General features: G+C 39.9%; 1 protein-coding gene across 2 annotated transcripts in view; it reads left to right on the top strand.

Annotated features, from left to right (window-relative positions):
- The window catches only part of AFF2 (ALF transcription elongation factor 2), a 338,480-nt gene extending 322,528 nt beyond the window's left edge, over positions 1-15,952 (top strand). For both annotated transcript variants that reach the window (XM_065729742.1, XM_065729740.1), the window contains 5 exons: positions 1,901-1,972; positions 2,338-2,431; positions 5,780-5,829; positions 8,839-9,053; positions 13,649-15,952. In XM_065729742.1, coding sequence (XP_065585814.1) covers positions 1,901-1,972; positions 2,338-2,431; positions 5,780-5,829; positions 8,839-9,053; positions 13,649-13,770 — 553 coding nt within the window. In that variant the 3' untranslated portion in view covers positions 13,771-15,952. The remainder of the gene's footprint in view (positions 1-1,900; positions 1,973-2,337; positions 2,432-5,779; positions 5,830-8,838; positions 9,054-13,648) is intronic.
- Positions 15,953-16,661: the final 709 nt, after the last annotated feature.

Below are 16,661 nucleotides of genomic sequence, written 5' to 3'. Positions count from 1 at the left end.
CATTTATGTTCATTTTTTGAGGAAACTACACAGCGCAGTTGAAAATCTTGTTCCTCAACCCAGCTGTCTGTCTATTCAGAAGTGGGTCTGGATTCAAAAGCCACAACATGTACATGACAGCTCCAGGAGCAGCTCACAAATGGGTGATACATGCAGTTACCCTCCATCTACGGCGCCAGTGTGGGATGGAGTCATCTGAGTCTATGGTTGTACCATGATGCAACTGATGCTCAGCAGTACCTGTGGCCCCACTGCGTTCCTCCATCCCACACCAGGGCTTCTTGGCAGCTCCTGGCTCCCTGAGGGCTGCACAATAAATAGACCTTGGCACAGAAACAGTGCCTGCACTGCTTCTGGATTGCTTTTTGAACCACTTCTGACTGTAGAGGAATCTCTAGGAGAGAGCACCTCTCATTAGAGGTGACCTCTAGTTTCTACATAGCTCCAGTCAGGTGAGATGAACATTCGTGTATGCAGCATCTTGTATGCAGGGGTTAAAATGATATGACCACTTAATTGGCATCAGTGGACCGACATGGAAAAAAGGTGATTGCCCAGATGAGCAGCAGGCTTGTTCCAGTTCAGTAACCTCTAGGAACAGATACACAGCTCTTGTGGGCTACAGTGCATGCTGAATGTTCAAGGGAAGCATGCAGCAGTACACATGCACATTTGTAATGTGGATCATAACATTAATGTAGATTTTTACTACTAGTGGTTTATGAAACAGAAGATGTTTCTCACTTTCACTCCTCCCTTTCTTGGAGACCCATTTTTTTTCCTTTTTGCTTTATCTGTTTCTGACCTATCTGCATCAGATGTCTATTTATCAAAGCAAGCAGAGCATCAGAGAGATTGGGAATATCAGAGGCGTGATATTCAAAGGTCTTTTGGTTAATGGTAGTGCTAAAATCCCTGATGTAATACTGAAAATCCCAACAACTCTGTGCTTGCCTAGACTCATTCAGTATGACTAGAACAACAAAAAACAGGAGGTAGGACATGGAGAAAGCACATAAGGTGTTGTGCTACAACTGCAGCCTGGGGGCTGATAATAGGGGTGGTGGGAGGAAGGCAGGGTGAGAGCAGCACTGCCTGCCTGCACTCCATTACCTCCTTGTAAATGAGAACTCATCAAGATTGCCTGGATATCTTAAAACTTTCTTACGCAACGTTGAACCCTATTACTTATTCTAACACAAGTACCTGTGAAATTGCATTAGGGCTCAGAACAATGAATTTATGTGATGAATTGATTTTCAAGAGACTAAATGCATGGCATGAAGTGTGCTCAGTTAAAGCAAAAAAAAAAAAAAAAAGCACGAGGAGGGAGAGGAAGCAGATCTCAGTCTTTCATTGTCCAAATGTTGGACAACAACAATTAAATAGAAAAAGGAGACAGCGTATACAAGACTTGTAAATTAATGGACTGAAGAACTATGAGTGTGACCTTTCCTGTATTTAACACCATTTTCCATATAAAGTACATAGAAAAATTATATATATAATGTATATTAAAAACTTTGAAATAGCACTTATGAAGAGGATTTTGAAGGCATCATTCAAGCACAAAACGTTATATGTAAAATCTTTTTCCCTATTACTTTACTCTCAGTACATAGAGGGATAAGTCCTTATGCTTTTGTCCAACACATCGCAGGTGTTTGCAGGACTCAGCATCGGTAATATGCTCAACAACAGTTCACCTTGTTGGCCTTGAAAGTGGGTTGATTTTAAGTGGTGCTTCCTGTTCAATTTTGCATCATCTTACCATTAAGGAACGATGTGATCACTGGCTGTTGAGTTTGGGAATCATACCTTTGTGCATCTGTTATTTTTTAGTTGATAGTATTTCTCAAAACATCTGAAGAGTTTCTTCTCTCCTTGCCTTTCTCACAAGGTATGCAATGAGGCTCAAGAATTTCACAGGCTCTTCTGCCACAGAAGGCGACAAGAAGCTAGCAGTTTTATGGTAAGTCCCTCTGTGACAATGATAAGCAGCTAAAATCTTAAGGAGGACTTTAAAAGTACTGAATTACTTAAGCAGCTTACAGAAGATCATTATTCTTGTTTTCCATTAAACTATTAAAGGATAACTAATGGTTTTCTTCAGCAGCTGACTAAACATTTATTCTTCTGATTTATATTCTTATCAAGATCAGATTGTAATGCTTTTGACCTTTTTTTTTCCTTCCATTTGCTTATGTTTCAAAATCTAACCTTAGAACAGAAACCACAAAATATGGGCCAGCTTTTGTAATTTTTTTTTCTTTTACCTTCAGTTTATAAGTTTCATTAAGCAATGGAATTAACATAATCCTTTCCTAATTACCACAGCTACCGATGCTTATCACTTCTCTACTTGAGAATGTTTAAACTAAAGAAGGACCATGCTATGAAGTACTCCAGATCTCTGATGGAATATTTTAAGGTAATCTTTATTCTGTTTAATTTATTGATATGAAATGAAATTCATACTGGCACTGAGAGCTCTCACAGCATAACTGCATGACTTAGAAGTCCCCTGTTTAACCTCTCCCCTGGGAAATGTAGGAAGGATGGCTGCAGGGGAGTGGGGACAGAAGTGATCTGAGGGATTTTTGGCTTAGTCACTTGACTCAAAAGACCATACTCAATAACGGCACTGAAATAACGTTATTCTCAACTCCGTGTAATGTTTATGCAAGATTTTGTAAAGGAAACAGATTTTCAAGTCTTCAACATGGAACTGATTATGTGCTGACCTCCCAGAGAGCCATAGGAAAGAAGGTCTTTAGGCTTTACTTTGTTAAACGTAGATTTTAAATTCAGGTAGATACACTGAACCTTATTGCAGATTTTTTTGGACTCTTCTTTAGCTGTGTTCATCTATCTCTAGCATAAGCCTCCTTGCTGTCTTTCAACTCAGCCTCAATAAGAGCTGCCTTTAGCACTCTCCGTATGTTTCTGAGGAACTTCAGATAGCCATATCTACATCTTGAATGTTTTCCTTTGCTTTGTAAGAGTGGAGAGCAAATGACTGTTATGACAGTGATGTTTTCCTTTACTTTGTCAGTTGCTGTTTATCCGACATAAGAACAAGTTCTCACTTTCTCTAAATTATGAAACAGAATCTTTCTTCAGTTCTCCCAAGGTTCTTATATATATATATATATATATATTTCCCTAGTTAACACAGTTCTAAGCATGCATTTATTCTTGCACTAGGTTACTACATACTATTCTCTTATTGCCTAGTTGTGCTGCTATGGCAGCCCATATGTCTTATTGGTTTTTATCAGCTTTGACACACTAGTACTGCAAACTGCTAAATCTAACACCGCAACTTCAATATTTTCATGTAAATGGTCATGAAATTGAGGTACTGCTGTAAAACTCCACTTTGAACTTGCTATGAACCACCATTCAGCCCCGACTTGACTGTTGTTCTATGCATGATACCTAGACACTGGACTGTGTCTGTGTATCTCAGTAATTCAGTAACAGTACTTCTGACTTTCTACCTAGATGGTCGATGTCTTTAAGTCACTGAGGTCTCTTGTGTTGTCTTCAGTGAGTTTTCAATCAAGAACCAGCATAGCAAATAACATTTGAACTAGACGTGTTGATAGCCCCAGCATTTTCATGAAATGCATTCCTTTCACTTCAGATTTTATCCAGGATACATATAGGTCATCTCTTAAAAAAAATGATTATTAAACTTCATCAGCTAACAGCAATGATTTATTAAAAGCAACAGGGAAGGGGGGTGGGGGTGCGTGGAAGGGGGATATGATTCTCTTTTCCCTTAAAATCACTTTACATTCTCTAGCTGTGCAAAGTAAAGAGCATATGTACAATGAGGAACATATTTCTTCTCCCAGCATAAGACCAAAAGAGGAAGAAAATTAAAAAATAATTTAAAAAATGCCCCAAAAGCTGTTTTCTAGCTTTCTAATTCAGCTGATGTTACTGGATGTATGTTATGGGCCGCTGCAACTTGTTTGCTGGAAATAGGTTTTGAGTGTATGCAGATTATATATTCAGGATCTTTTTGTAGTGAATGCATACAGGGAGAAAAGACAAGAATGGGAGCTATTAAATACCTATTAGTTTTGTACTGCTGCACAATATTCTCTGTGTTCACTAGCAAGAACTTTTAATAAAATTAAATGGCTTAACTGTTTTCATAGAATTGTTATTCAAAGTTTTGCACAATTTAATGGTGAAAAACAGCCCAGAGCTTACAGCAGAACTGGAGATTAATATTTCGATAGAATTGTTTTTCCTATTTTTCCTCACAACTGCCACTTTGTTCAAATTGAAACCATTTGTGGACAGAGCTGGTTCTGATTAATTTCCAGTTAGATGTTTCAGAATAACCTTTCAATCACAAAAAAGAAACAACTTGGATTAAAACACAGTCAAAGCATAAATGTGTAAAATTGAGATCAAATTTTGTAAAATCAGCAAAAGTGACATCATTTCATTTATTTCACCAATGAATTTCAGGAGTATGTTTAACTTTTTTGAAAATATGTTGTCAGTAGTCCTTGGTGAAAATATTTCAAATATCCTAATTGTCAAATAGATGCCTCTCATCAAGGTTTAATCTTGAGATACTTGCTCCAGATACTGTCAGAAACAATCCCCAAAGGACAGACACTAATCTCAAAGCTGCTTCTTCATCTCTGAAGATTTCCAGGGCAGTGTAGGATCTGCGTCCTTCTTGCATACCTGCTGGTGGCAAAAATATACATTACATGAGCTCTGCAGCAAGCATTCCAGTTCGTGCTCATGTCTTTACGGAAACACAGTGATGTGCTACACAGCCAGCACTTGTGTTTGGGCAGAGATTTCTGTTTCGGTCAATACTGTTTGGCAAGTTCAGCAATAATTTAGAAGTCAAGGATAGGAGATTACTCTCAGAGTCAGTTGCATGTTCCTGAGCTCCTCCAAACCCCTGTGCCCAACTTGGAACAGAGTGATTATGGGAATCAGACACATTTTTTATCAACCATGGTAATACTTCGCAGAGAATTTGTGAAATGTGTCTGAATTTTCACTGCATGCTGACCTCTTTGTAAGGGACCTCAGATCAATTGTCTTCAGAGAGCACATGTAGATGGTTTCTGCCATTATATTAGTGCTTTTATGGGAATTAAGAAAGATACTATCCAGTCTGAGTAAGACTGGAAAAATTCTGGGCTTTGCTGTTGCTTGGCAGTCTTTGTAGAGAGTCAGATGTAAGAGTCAAACTTCGTAAGCAGGTAAGGAAAGTCCATTCATGGAAATAAAATACATGAGAACAAGAGCGTTCAAGCAGTTCCTTATGTAGAAGTTTTATTTCCAGTTCTCCTACTATCTGAATCCCAAGACGACTTCGCTAGTAACCTTGGGGAACGGCATTTTGGTAAGGCACCAAAGAGAATTCATTTTGTTTCTGATTAAAAGATTTCAGGTCTCCCAGAAGACAAGAAGTCACTTGCACTCTGAAAAGCTTACTTTATAGAATAAGTTTAAATGGTAATTAAACCAATTCTTTGTAAACCACCTTTGTTTTTGCTGGGGCTTTATTGCATTCGCTGTTTCATCAAGTGACGTTAAAGCTACTGGCTGGAACCTACCAGTCATCCCCCAGATGCTTGATTATGAGAGGGATGTGCAGGGCTGCTGTTCTGCTACATGCACTGCAACTCATGCAGCTAAACCAGGCAGTGCTGAACCTTTAGTCAACAGTATTCATGTACGTCATCCTACTTGCATCTCTTTTATTTACATTTTGGTTTTGTTCTTACAGAACTCTTCAAAAGCCTCACAGGCCCCCTCACCTTGGGGTGGCAATGGAAAGTGAGTATTTTCTTTCTATCCAGGAACGAGTGTTTCCAAGATGGGGGGAGGGGAATGCTTGGGTACCTTTAATGGCAACGACTAGGCCATGACACAGTCGTTTGGAAGCTGCAAATGTGTTTCTAATATCCATCAGGCTACAGAATTGGTCAATATAGCTGCCTTTGGCTTGTGCAGATGAAAAGTTCTTACTATGCTAAATTAGTTACCCATGTGAGTAGTCCAAGGTGAGTGGGAAGGAAGAGCAGAAACACTCTTTGTACCTTGTAAGTCTACAAGCAGCCATGCTGGGTCTGTGCTGAATTCTTTAACAGTTTGCTTCTCCAGCCAAATGAAGGCCATAAAAATATCTGTTAATTAGCTAGCAAGAACCATGCCATTTCAGGAAGCCAAAGTAAAGTTAACCTTCACTGCAATGATTTTTCAATGATTCGTTCAGTAATGAAAGACCAATGAATTTTTCATTGATATATGGTAAGTGCAGTTTAATAAAACTGGAGGCGTAATAGCGGTGAAAATGTGAGGGCACTTAGTCAACCAATTATCAGAGGCTCTATGCTAACATCCTCACCTGAAATGGGAAACCTGAAACCAGAGTAATGCAGTTATGGTCTGCTGTTCAATGAACGCGTGTTGCTGCTGCAACCTTGCGACAACTATTGCCATCTGGCATCCGCTTCTACTGCTCCTTTCTTCTGGCCACACGTACAGATAAAACAGAGGAGGACTTGACCTTTCATTCCTTCTTTGTTTGAGTAGCCTGAATGGTAGGTGAAAATTATTTTTGTTAATGGGCTCTTCCTGGTGATTCATGAGAAGAAATGACTGTTAGGCATTCCTGAGCAACTGTATAAGTAAAAAAATAATACAACTTTAGAGGGGCTCACAAGGAATTGAATTTTTTATACAAATCTTGTTCAGAATCAGTGCAAAACACGAAATTCCATCATTTTGCTTGAAGGAGTATACTGTCTTAAGTATTTTGAAGTAACTTAGGGTGTGGCTCTGGGCCTGATGCTGCACTGGAAGCATGCCCTCTGCCTGCCTTTCCCAGAGCTGCTGGCTCTACAGTTTCTTCTTATTCTTCTGCACTTTTCTAACAGATGAGAAGAGAAGCCACATACAACATAGGAGTGACCAACCACCGCCAGGATGTGGCTCCACTGGAGGCACATCAGTGGTCTGGTTCAAGGGGAGGAGACAGCAGGATATTCTTAAATCATTTTTTGAACAAATCAAAACTTATGTATTGCCATGAAGTGTTGTCAGGTTCAGGATTTCAAGCTAGCAGAAATCTCAGCTTGGCTTACTGGGATTTCTGGCCACTTTTCTTTGAAGGGATTGTGAACCTCTATGAAGTTGGCCTGAGTTCCAGGCTGGCAGTGAAACAAGTTTTCCCTGGTTTCATTACAGAAATGTTTCCCACCTCTAGCGACACAAAGCACAAAATAGAGAGATTTAATAGACTCACCACAGTAATAATGGCTGTGCACAACAGGGTAAATCCAATGAACAATGTACTTTATTTGGCAGAACTGCGTCAGCTCGTTGTAAGTGGCTCTAACAAAATACTCCCAGTCCCCTCAGATTCTTATGATTTTTAACTGCTCCCAGACCTAATTGAGTATAGTTCAGTTCTTCTGTGCATTAAAGACGCTGTGGCATGTCAAGTAACCAGGATGCTTTGAGACTTAAAAATAAAGCATTTGTGCCGCAGGACATGCTTAAACCGTAACACATAAGCTGTGTAAAAAGCTGCTGGCTGCTGAATTAACTCGTTCTCTAGCTCTGAAAAAAGGATGTATCACATCCTGAGAAGTCTGTTGTTGAGCACTGGGAAAGAAAGGCACTGCAGGAAAATCTGCAGCAAGAGCTGTCACTACAAATGCCTGTTAGCCCAGCACTGCACCTGCAGGGTATCAGCGCGGCCGGCCTGTGCCTGGACTTCATGGTTAGGATCATTGCTGGTGACTCATAAAACCAAGAGGAGCTTTTCTACCCTGGGGTTTGGATCAGGCCCATAGCAACTCTGAGTGAGCTGTATGTTGTTGTACATTGATGGTTGAAGCTCTAGAGAGGGGTTATTAACATCCCCACCCAGAGAGCTTGGAGGTCTTTGCTTCATGCACAGGGCAGATGGAGCATACTGACCCTGCATTTCATGTATGCTCCATAGTAATTCAAATGCATTTGTTTAGCTAAGTGCTTCCAAATGGTTGCAAGAGGAGAGATTTTAGGAACCCTTGCTCTGTTTGCTGAAGCCAGTTTTCTAAGAGAATAGCTGTACGTGAGCATTTGGCCCTGCACAACTCTAAACATGAGCTTGCTGTGCCAGCCTCCATGCTGCCTGCAGCCAGTGGGTGATTCCTAATCACTGGTGTTGGAATTAAAGGAAAATCTACACTAGAACATTAGTACTGCTCTAAGGAGGTAACTTAAAACACTGGATTGTGTAAACTTGTGGAGATGAACTGTAGGCAATAAGAACCAAATCTCCATAGCCAGTCTTAAAGAATCCTACGGGGTGTTCATAATCCTGCAGTACCCTCAGCTCCTAACACAGCTCTGCAGGGTGCTTTTAAGACTCACACTTTACTTACTGTGGTGACTGCATTTGGAGCAAACTGTCATTGTGGTTTCCACAAAATGCTTTAATAATAAGCCAATATTGCTTTCTAACTGCCATAGCAGCTTCTGGCAGCAGGTAAAAAAATCATTACAGCTTTGAGATATTTCTTTCACTGAAAGACTGATCTACTTTTAGGATAGATATGGGGGGTTTTTTTGTTGTTGTTGTTTGGTTTTTTTTTAAATAACACGTTCATTTGTAGGGAGAAGTTAATCCCTTTTTTATTTTCAATCACTCCAGTTTATAAGCTCTCCTCTCTCATAAAATCAGGTGATACTATTGCACATTCTCGCCTCGCTGGGGTGAGGAGTTGGTTTTTCAAGTGCATTTAGGATGGCATTATGCACGAAGGGAATTCACTCTCCCTTTCTCTCTTACAGGAGCACAGAAACACCGTCGCCCATGTCCCTGAGTCCATCCCCTGTTGGCTCTGCTGGAGGCAGCGCGGGCACCGCTGGCTCCTCCTCAGCAGGGACCATCACCATCCCTCAGCGCATCCACCACATGGCTGCCAGCCACGTCAACATCACCAACAACGTCCTGCGAAGCTATGAGCACTGGGACATGGCGGACAAGCTGACTAAGGAGAATAAAGGTGCCGTGCATGCTTCTTTCCTTATCTGCTCTGGCTTACCTGCTTTAGCTGGCTTTCTGTTCGCGTAGGTCTTATTTGGAGTTGGACCCAAAACCACCACATCTAAGAAAACAATTGTGACAGCTTGAGCAAACCGACCAAATCTGCTTGCTGGTCACTGTAGCCAAGGCATATCTTCTCTTGTCAAGCACAGAGGGGAGATGTGTAACGAGATGAATGTGGGGTTGTCAGAGCAGCTGGCAAATAATTTAGCAAACGACCCCCAAGTGATGAGAGCTTTTGAGTCTGCGAATTTGTTCACAGTTTCAGCTTCTCATAGAGCACTGAGGTTATATTCAGACTTCTCTGTCAGCTGGTTTAAGACTGTTATGTATATGGATATGACCAAAGAAACATCTATGACAGGAGTAAGACCCAGAAGTAAAGATGTTACAGTGATGGTTGGGACAGTAAGCAAAAAGCAGATGTTATATTTATGAAGGGTTTCTGGGTAGGGCATGACTACTAAAAAACACAATCTCGGCTCTCCTATTATGGATTGCAAATCCACTTGCTTAATCCTAACACCTAAATGTGAGTCTATAGTACAGTTATTTCAAAAGAGTTTTGCCAAGCAGCTTGAGAGTAGGTTATGTTGAGTATAGTGGAGTTGCAAAGGTGTAACTAAAGGACAGATCTGGTCTATTATCAGCCATCTGTGAGCTGCCCCATGATAATGTAATTATTCAGATTCCAGCCATAGGCTTACAGAAATCACTGACAAAGCTTTCTTTGACACTGGAGGTGCAGAGCCTAACTGGGAAATATTCTCATCATGAATTGGCTCGTTCTATTAAATTATACCAGGATTTCAGATGGCTGACTTCCCCTGACAAACGAGCTTGCTGTATGCAGTTTGATCTTAGTCCCGTTGATGTCAGTGGCAAATATCCACTGAATCAGAGAAACCATGCTTGAAATTCATAGGTTTTCATAGGTTTTTATGTCTGAATGGTAGGTCGTAATGATCTATCCCTGGGTGAAGATAGAAGTTCTGTCCAGTCCTCCCCACTGCTTCTTGCCTTTGTTCTCATTGGTTAATTTAGTAGCATTCTGGATTTTTTCCATATTTGCATCTATTTTCACAACGTATGAAAGTGATTCCCTGTCAAATGAATATTACAGTGAATATTACAGTGGGAATGCAGAAGATGCTCTGATAGGAGAAAGATGGTGATAGTCTTGTAATTAGCTCTGTGTGTTGTGAAGTTGTTAAATGTTCTGCTTGGTATTGAATCAAAATAGCTCAGGCATTCAGCCAACAGACAGAAAATGTACCCAGCCACTGCTGTTATCAGTACTAGAGCTGGATGGGAAAAAAACCTGCTGACTTTTTCTGCTTTTCTCCCCCAACACTCTTCTTTGTTCTCCTTTTGATTTATTGTCAGATAAGCCCAATTCTGCAAAGCTGTATAGAAGTAATCTTTATTCAGATGAGCAGTCCCTTTACTTCAGTGGGACTGGATGCATAAATAAGAGATTCTCACATGGACAAGATATCTAGGGTTGTGCCCTGTTCCTTCATATCTTGTTTCACAACTTGCAGCCTTGTTACAGTGAATGGAAAGTTCATGTTACTTCTAATTTCATTTATGTGTTATAATCCATTGGAGAGAGATCGGTTTCATATGTGCTATAGCGTGTCTGCCTTTACATTTTATCTGAAATGATATCTCATTTCTAATTAAATACTAGATTTTAAGTTGCGTACTTAAACACAATTAAACTGCAATTTGAAAAATGCATGCTGTAATAAAAGTATATGAGAACTGCTGTGATAGGCACATCTAACACATGATGGATTTCATTTGGAGAAGGTTATATCTAAGACTTTATTAAATGAAAAATATTATAGAATTCAATGAACTCTACCTGTAATGATATTTAATACTTGTCACCTGCATCTCTCACAACATTTGAAGTGCCAGTATCTTACTGACTGGGACAGGACTCACCCGTTATCGCGTTGCTATACATAATCCACGTTATCCAGCAGGACCAGCTGTTGCTGTGCACAATCTCTGTTTTACTGGCCTGGGGACTTAGTGTTCAACACATCTCATGAAAGCAAACAGGACCTTAGAGTCTGCCTTGAGTCCCAAGTAAAGAACAAATCTCTGGGTTTCTGATTTAGGGGTGTTTAGTCAGTCAGTTCCTCTTAAAAAAAATGGCTTCTTCTTTCCTGGAAGCAAGAGTGGTCCATCCCCACTCAGTCCTCTCCAAAAAAAAAAAAAAAAAAAAAGAGGGGGGAACGAAGGAGGGGTGGGAGGGAAAGGGAGAGGGGAAAAAAAAGCACTTTTTAATGGAAAATGAATTTTCCGTCAAAAAACAGATCTAGTCACATTTTTTCTTTTTCTATGTTCTTTTTCTTTTTCTTTTTTTTTGTTTTTTTTTGTGGTCAGCTCTCATTGTTTCTGTTGTCTTCTGAATCACAGGGGTTGTCTTGCCCAAGGACATGTCCCTGATGAGCTAACATAGTTGGAATAAAAATGCGGCCCCATCTTTGTAACATCTAATAGCCTTTACTTCTGGGTCTTGCTGCTGTCATAGATGTTTCTTTGGTCATGTCCATGCAGACACAAGAGATCTCTGCCACATTATAGGAGCTTTGAAGCCTCCCCATGTGCATGGCTGTCAGCTTAGGTTTTGTGTTCCTCTAAGTATGCCACACTCCCAGTTTGGACTTGACTCATGTCCAGCTGGCTCAGAGCAGGAGACAGAAGCCTTTCTTGTCATCTTGACAAAAGATGTGCCATTAAAATAAAAAAGCATAGCAAGAGGAAGAGCAGCAGAACTATGACCTGCCAAGACAATCTGGTTTGAAAAGAAAAGCGAGAACAATCTGCCGTGTACCCCTGGTTGAATTTCCCCATGTCCACAGAGCTTAGAATGTGTGGGAAAATAGATGGCATTTGTCATGAAACCTGTATCTGCAGGCAAAATGACAGACTTCCCCAAGTCAACCCATGTTCTGGTTCACGGTGGGTCACCGAGACAGTTCTTCACCATTCAAACCCTCAAATTCTCAGCTTACTTTACCAAATGGAATATTCATTTAAAACTTCCAAAAATAGCAGCACTTTTTGTCTGCAGTAGAAAGCAATCAGCTCTGCAGTGATGAAGGCCTGTTCTTTCACATGAGTTTAATAACTGGCTTCAGTGCTTGTAGCCTTTTTCAAGAAATATTTTCAAATTGTTAAACCAAAATTAAGCTTTAAGGTGAATTTTCATTGTTTAAAATAATTTATTTGAGCCTAGAATGAGGTAGCTAGAATGCAAGCAAGACAGTAATTTTTTCACTCCTAATGTTATTGATTTCACACCGGAGGAGAGGAATAAAAGACAGAGGAAGGAAGATGAAGAGCAACTGCTAGCTGCAGCATCTTAACTCAACTGGTGATAGCTCTAAGCTTTCATTATATGCTTGCCTCCAGCCAAATCACTTTTTGCTGTGATAGTACTGTAGCTTTCACGCTGACCAGGGTCAGGCTGTCAATACTTGGATAGAAAACCTCAAAGCAGCACTCACTTGCTGAAGAAAATATTGATAATGGTTTTCTACCTGGCATCTGCACTCCAGACCAGCAGCCAATGCAGCGTTAGCTGGCTGCGTGCCTCAGACTGGATTTTAGATAGGGTGAGAACACAAGGTCTGAGCCATTGTTGTGATTGTTGGTTGTTATCTGACTCTGAGAGGCCTTTAACTGAGACTAGGAACCCGTTCTTCTAAACGTAGAGTAAATGTTGCATGTGTGGGAATGCCTGTGCCCCAGTGAGCAAACTTCTGTAAGACAATAGAGGGCACAATTCAATTCTCCATTGAAAGCAGTTAGAAAGTATCTGTTGACCATAGTAGGATTAACTTTTCACCCAGAGAACATCCAGCACATGGTATACTTCGTTCTCTCTACCTATGTGTTCTTTCTATGCATGGATCTCTGTTGGATGATTTCCTGCTAACCCTTCCTAGCACCAAATCCCCGGGGCTTTACCCATCTCCTCTTTCCCCTTTGAGGCTCCTATCTCCTAGTTGCTGTTTTTCTTCTGTTTCCCCTCTCCTCTTCCTCCCCCCTTTCTACTCCAAACATGTCCTCTGAAGCCTGAAGCTGTGACAGAATGAGCAAATGGCCAAAACTGGTCCAATGGGAGAAGCAGAAATGGAAGGCTAGGAGAAAGAGCAAGAAGGATTTTTACGATGCAGACTCATTCTTCATGCCCAGGATAAGGTGCAGCATGGAAAAGGCAGTGTCACAGTTCACTGTGTTCATCGTTCATTCATCACACAGTCAGCAAGCCTAGGCTAAACTGAAAGTGAAGATCACTGTAGCAAGCAGTCATACCATGTTGGGGTTTGTTCCAGCATGGAGTGTCCAATTTGACCTATTTATGTGTTTTGTTGCCTTTGTTTAGTTCTTTCCTACTGCCCACATACTTATGTGCAAAAAGACACGGGAATGGACAAAGCGCACTGCTGCTACTGCATGTGAAATCATGGTAATCCCTGTATTTCTGTACCAATGCCCAAAACAATAACTTCTGTTTCCTGTGTATTGCAGAATTCTTTGTAGACCTGGACTCAGTGATGGGACCTTTAACACAACACAGCAGTATGACCAACCTGGTTCGTTACGTTCGCCAAGGACTCCACTGGCTCCGCATTGAGGCTCACTTGTTGTAGTGACTGCTGCCCTGCTCATAACATCGCCATTCTTCTACCTCTACCAGCGCACAGACGATCACTGGTGGAACTCCACTCATTTCTGGAATTTTATTCATGTAACTTCATTTTTATTGCCTTTTTTAATATCCTATCTATTGGAAGTAGAAGTCATCATAAATGGAACTTATGACTCGAGAGCAGTATGTGTTGTACCATCTAATCATTTTCGACAATTTTCTATGCCTTTTGTCTTCTGGATCCTGCCATCCTTATGTGCTTTATGGAACGGTACATTCCCTGCAGTATTGTTTTAAGTCCGTGCTGCCTTCAAGTGAAAAGAAAAAAGCACTTTGAGAAGATATGGATTCCTGAGAAATAGTACAAAGCATCTTAAATATGTGAGGGTATATATAAGAAGTCCCTTCTGAAATAAATTAGTAGAATTTATAGCTACTCACTCAACATCATCTTCTGAACCTGTACCAAGCTTTTCACCACTTAGTTCTGGCATCATTACATTACACAGTACATTGCTAAGATTTCATACTTCCAATAGGCTTTATCTCCGGAAGAAAACATTGAATATCTTACAGGTACATAATGTAAGATCACCAAAGGTGTTAAGAGGTAAAAGGTTGAAGGAATGCCTCATTAAAGAAAGATGACACACTATGCAATGAGGTTTTGATATTCCATTCTACCTGTTTATTGTTGGCTTAATAATTTCAGTAGGCAGCACAATTTATTGCAGTTTTTAGGCAGTTTCAAAATATTAGCTTTCATAGTCTCATCTGCCATTCCTGTTCCAGATCTGTGAATTTTCTTTCAGTTTTACTGTTAGTCTCAAACAAATATCCAGCATTTTTCTTGGCAGAACCATCTCTTCTTGTGTAGTGATGACTCAGTGAAAGCAGATTTTAACGGGCACGCTACATTCTAAGCATTGATATTGTATGTAAAACTCCATTAATGAAGTGTATGCAGATTCTTCATGAAATTCTCTACAAGTTTAGCTAAGCAACCGCTGTTGAAACAATGTAATTCCACGTGGCATCAGTTTACACCTGTTTTGTTCATTTCAGAGCATTAGGAACAAATGATATTACTTACCTTGCTATCATGAAAACAATGATAAATTAAATAAAATCAATGAATTTACCCAAAAGCAATATAACATTTGTTTAATAATGGCCATGAATACTTCAGTCAAATTACCTATTTTCCAAGCTCTGCATCTATTTACTGCTGTCATGTTTTGGACCATTTTTCTAATGCGTGAATAATAATGAGACAATTCAGATAGAATTTCAAAGCAATTGTGAATAAATTACACCATTTCACATTTGCTCTTTCCTCTTCCTTTTTTTTCTCTTGTTATAAACTGCACTGCTCTTCTGGTGCCACTGCAAGAAGCGCCGGTGCATGAAACAAAACAAAATGAATTTATATCAATAATTCACAAGACTTTAAATGGCCTCATCTCATTCCTGATATAATGCCTGCATACCTTACTGAACTGTAAATTCCATTTCTGTAAACAGAAAATGCTCATAGCAATGTAAATATTATTCTGTCTCATCTCATTGAAATAATACAATATGTGTTTAAATGCCATCCAGATATTAGTTAATTGCAATTACCTTCTGCTATATAATCCTGTACATCCTTTAATCTTGTGAGTTATTGGATTCGACTCACTGGGTTGTGACCAGATAAACAGGACAAATTTACATTTAAAAGGTTCAGACTGTTACGGTTTTTAGAGCAGGCCTTGGATATTTGCAATAAGAGCTGTTTAAGGACTCTGCCCAGTGCACATTTGAGACAGACATTACTGTAGCTGTTCTGTATTAGTTTCCTGTAATGCTACCTTTTCTTAAAAATCAATAATTGCTAACACATATATTTTTTCCACAAGACTGGTATTGTAAACATAGTCAAGGTGTGTCATTAGAGAAATCATCCAGTTTAGAGTTGGTTGTCAGCAAAGGACATGGGCAGAACGTGCACGTTCTGTCTTATCTGCACATTCCTGTTCCCAAAGTAGTCAATACACTCTTATCTGTTCTTGGAAGGTTTCAGTAACATGGATGAAACACGAATCCAACAGTATTCGTCACGCTGATTCTGGCCCCAGCAGCTCTTGAATAAAACCACAACAGTGGAAACAGTTCAGAAATGTAGAATAAAAGTGTTGTTTTTCTTAAAAAAAAAAAAAAAAGCAAAAAAAAAAAAGAGCACTTCCAGTTTTTTGGGTTTTTTTTAACAGATGAAGCAGAGTTGAGCTGGTTTTATCACAAGCCAGAATTTTCCATTCCCTTTGCAAGATCTCGCTGATGAGATTCGTCCTAATTGAGTGCACTGTCATCCCCTGTTCCTTTATAGCATAGACTGAAACCCTAGACTGCCATGAATTTACGAAGGCCATGGCTTGAAACACAATTTGAAATACAATCTTTAGGCACAAGACTGTTCAAAGAGTTAGCTGCACTCAGTGAAGACAGCGAGTTATCTTTCACCTGTTGCTCGCAGTAAACAGACTCCTATCTCTAAATGTACCCCATGTACAATCTCTTGCTTAAACAGCTTAAGGAATTATCCCACCTGATTTTGCTTCCTGTGACAAAGTTTGAAATGTATGCTGAATCAATGGCATGATTATATTAAGTCCAGCAGTCAAGCCTAGGATCACAAGCCAACTTACTATTTAGCAGTCTTGTTTCAAAAGCAGCTTAGAAACAAATTAAATATGGAGAGTGAATTACCTTCTTATCCCTAGGGATGATGCTTCTTTCGGGTTAGTTATTAAGGATTATTGCACTTTTACAGGCACCGTATTCATCTCATTTCAAATGCCAACGTGTCATTTCTGTGGAATCGTTTTACCCTTTGAAATAATATTTCCAGCA

This window comes from Cyrtonyx montezumae, unplaced genomic scaffold (genome assembly GCF_038088225.1).
Source record: "Cyrtonyx montezumae isolate F1298 unplaced genomic scaffold, pur_monq_1.0 scaffold_11, whole genome shotgun sequence".
Lineage (NCBI taxonomy): Eukaryota > Metazoa > Chordata > Aves > Galliformes > Odontophoridae > Cyrtonyx > Cyrtonyx montezumae.
This window is presented reverse-complemented; position numbering and strand designations above follow the sequence as displayed.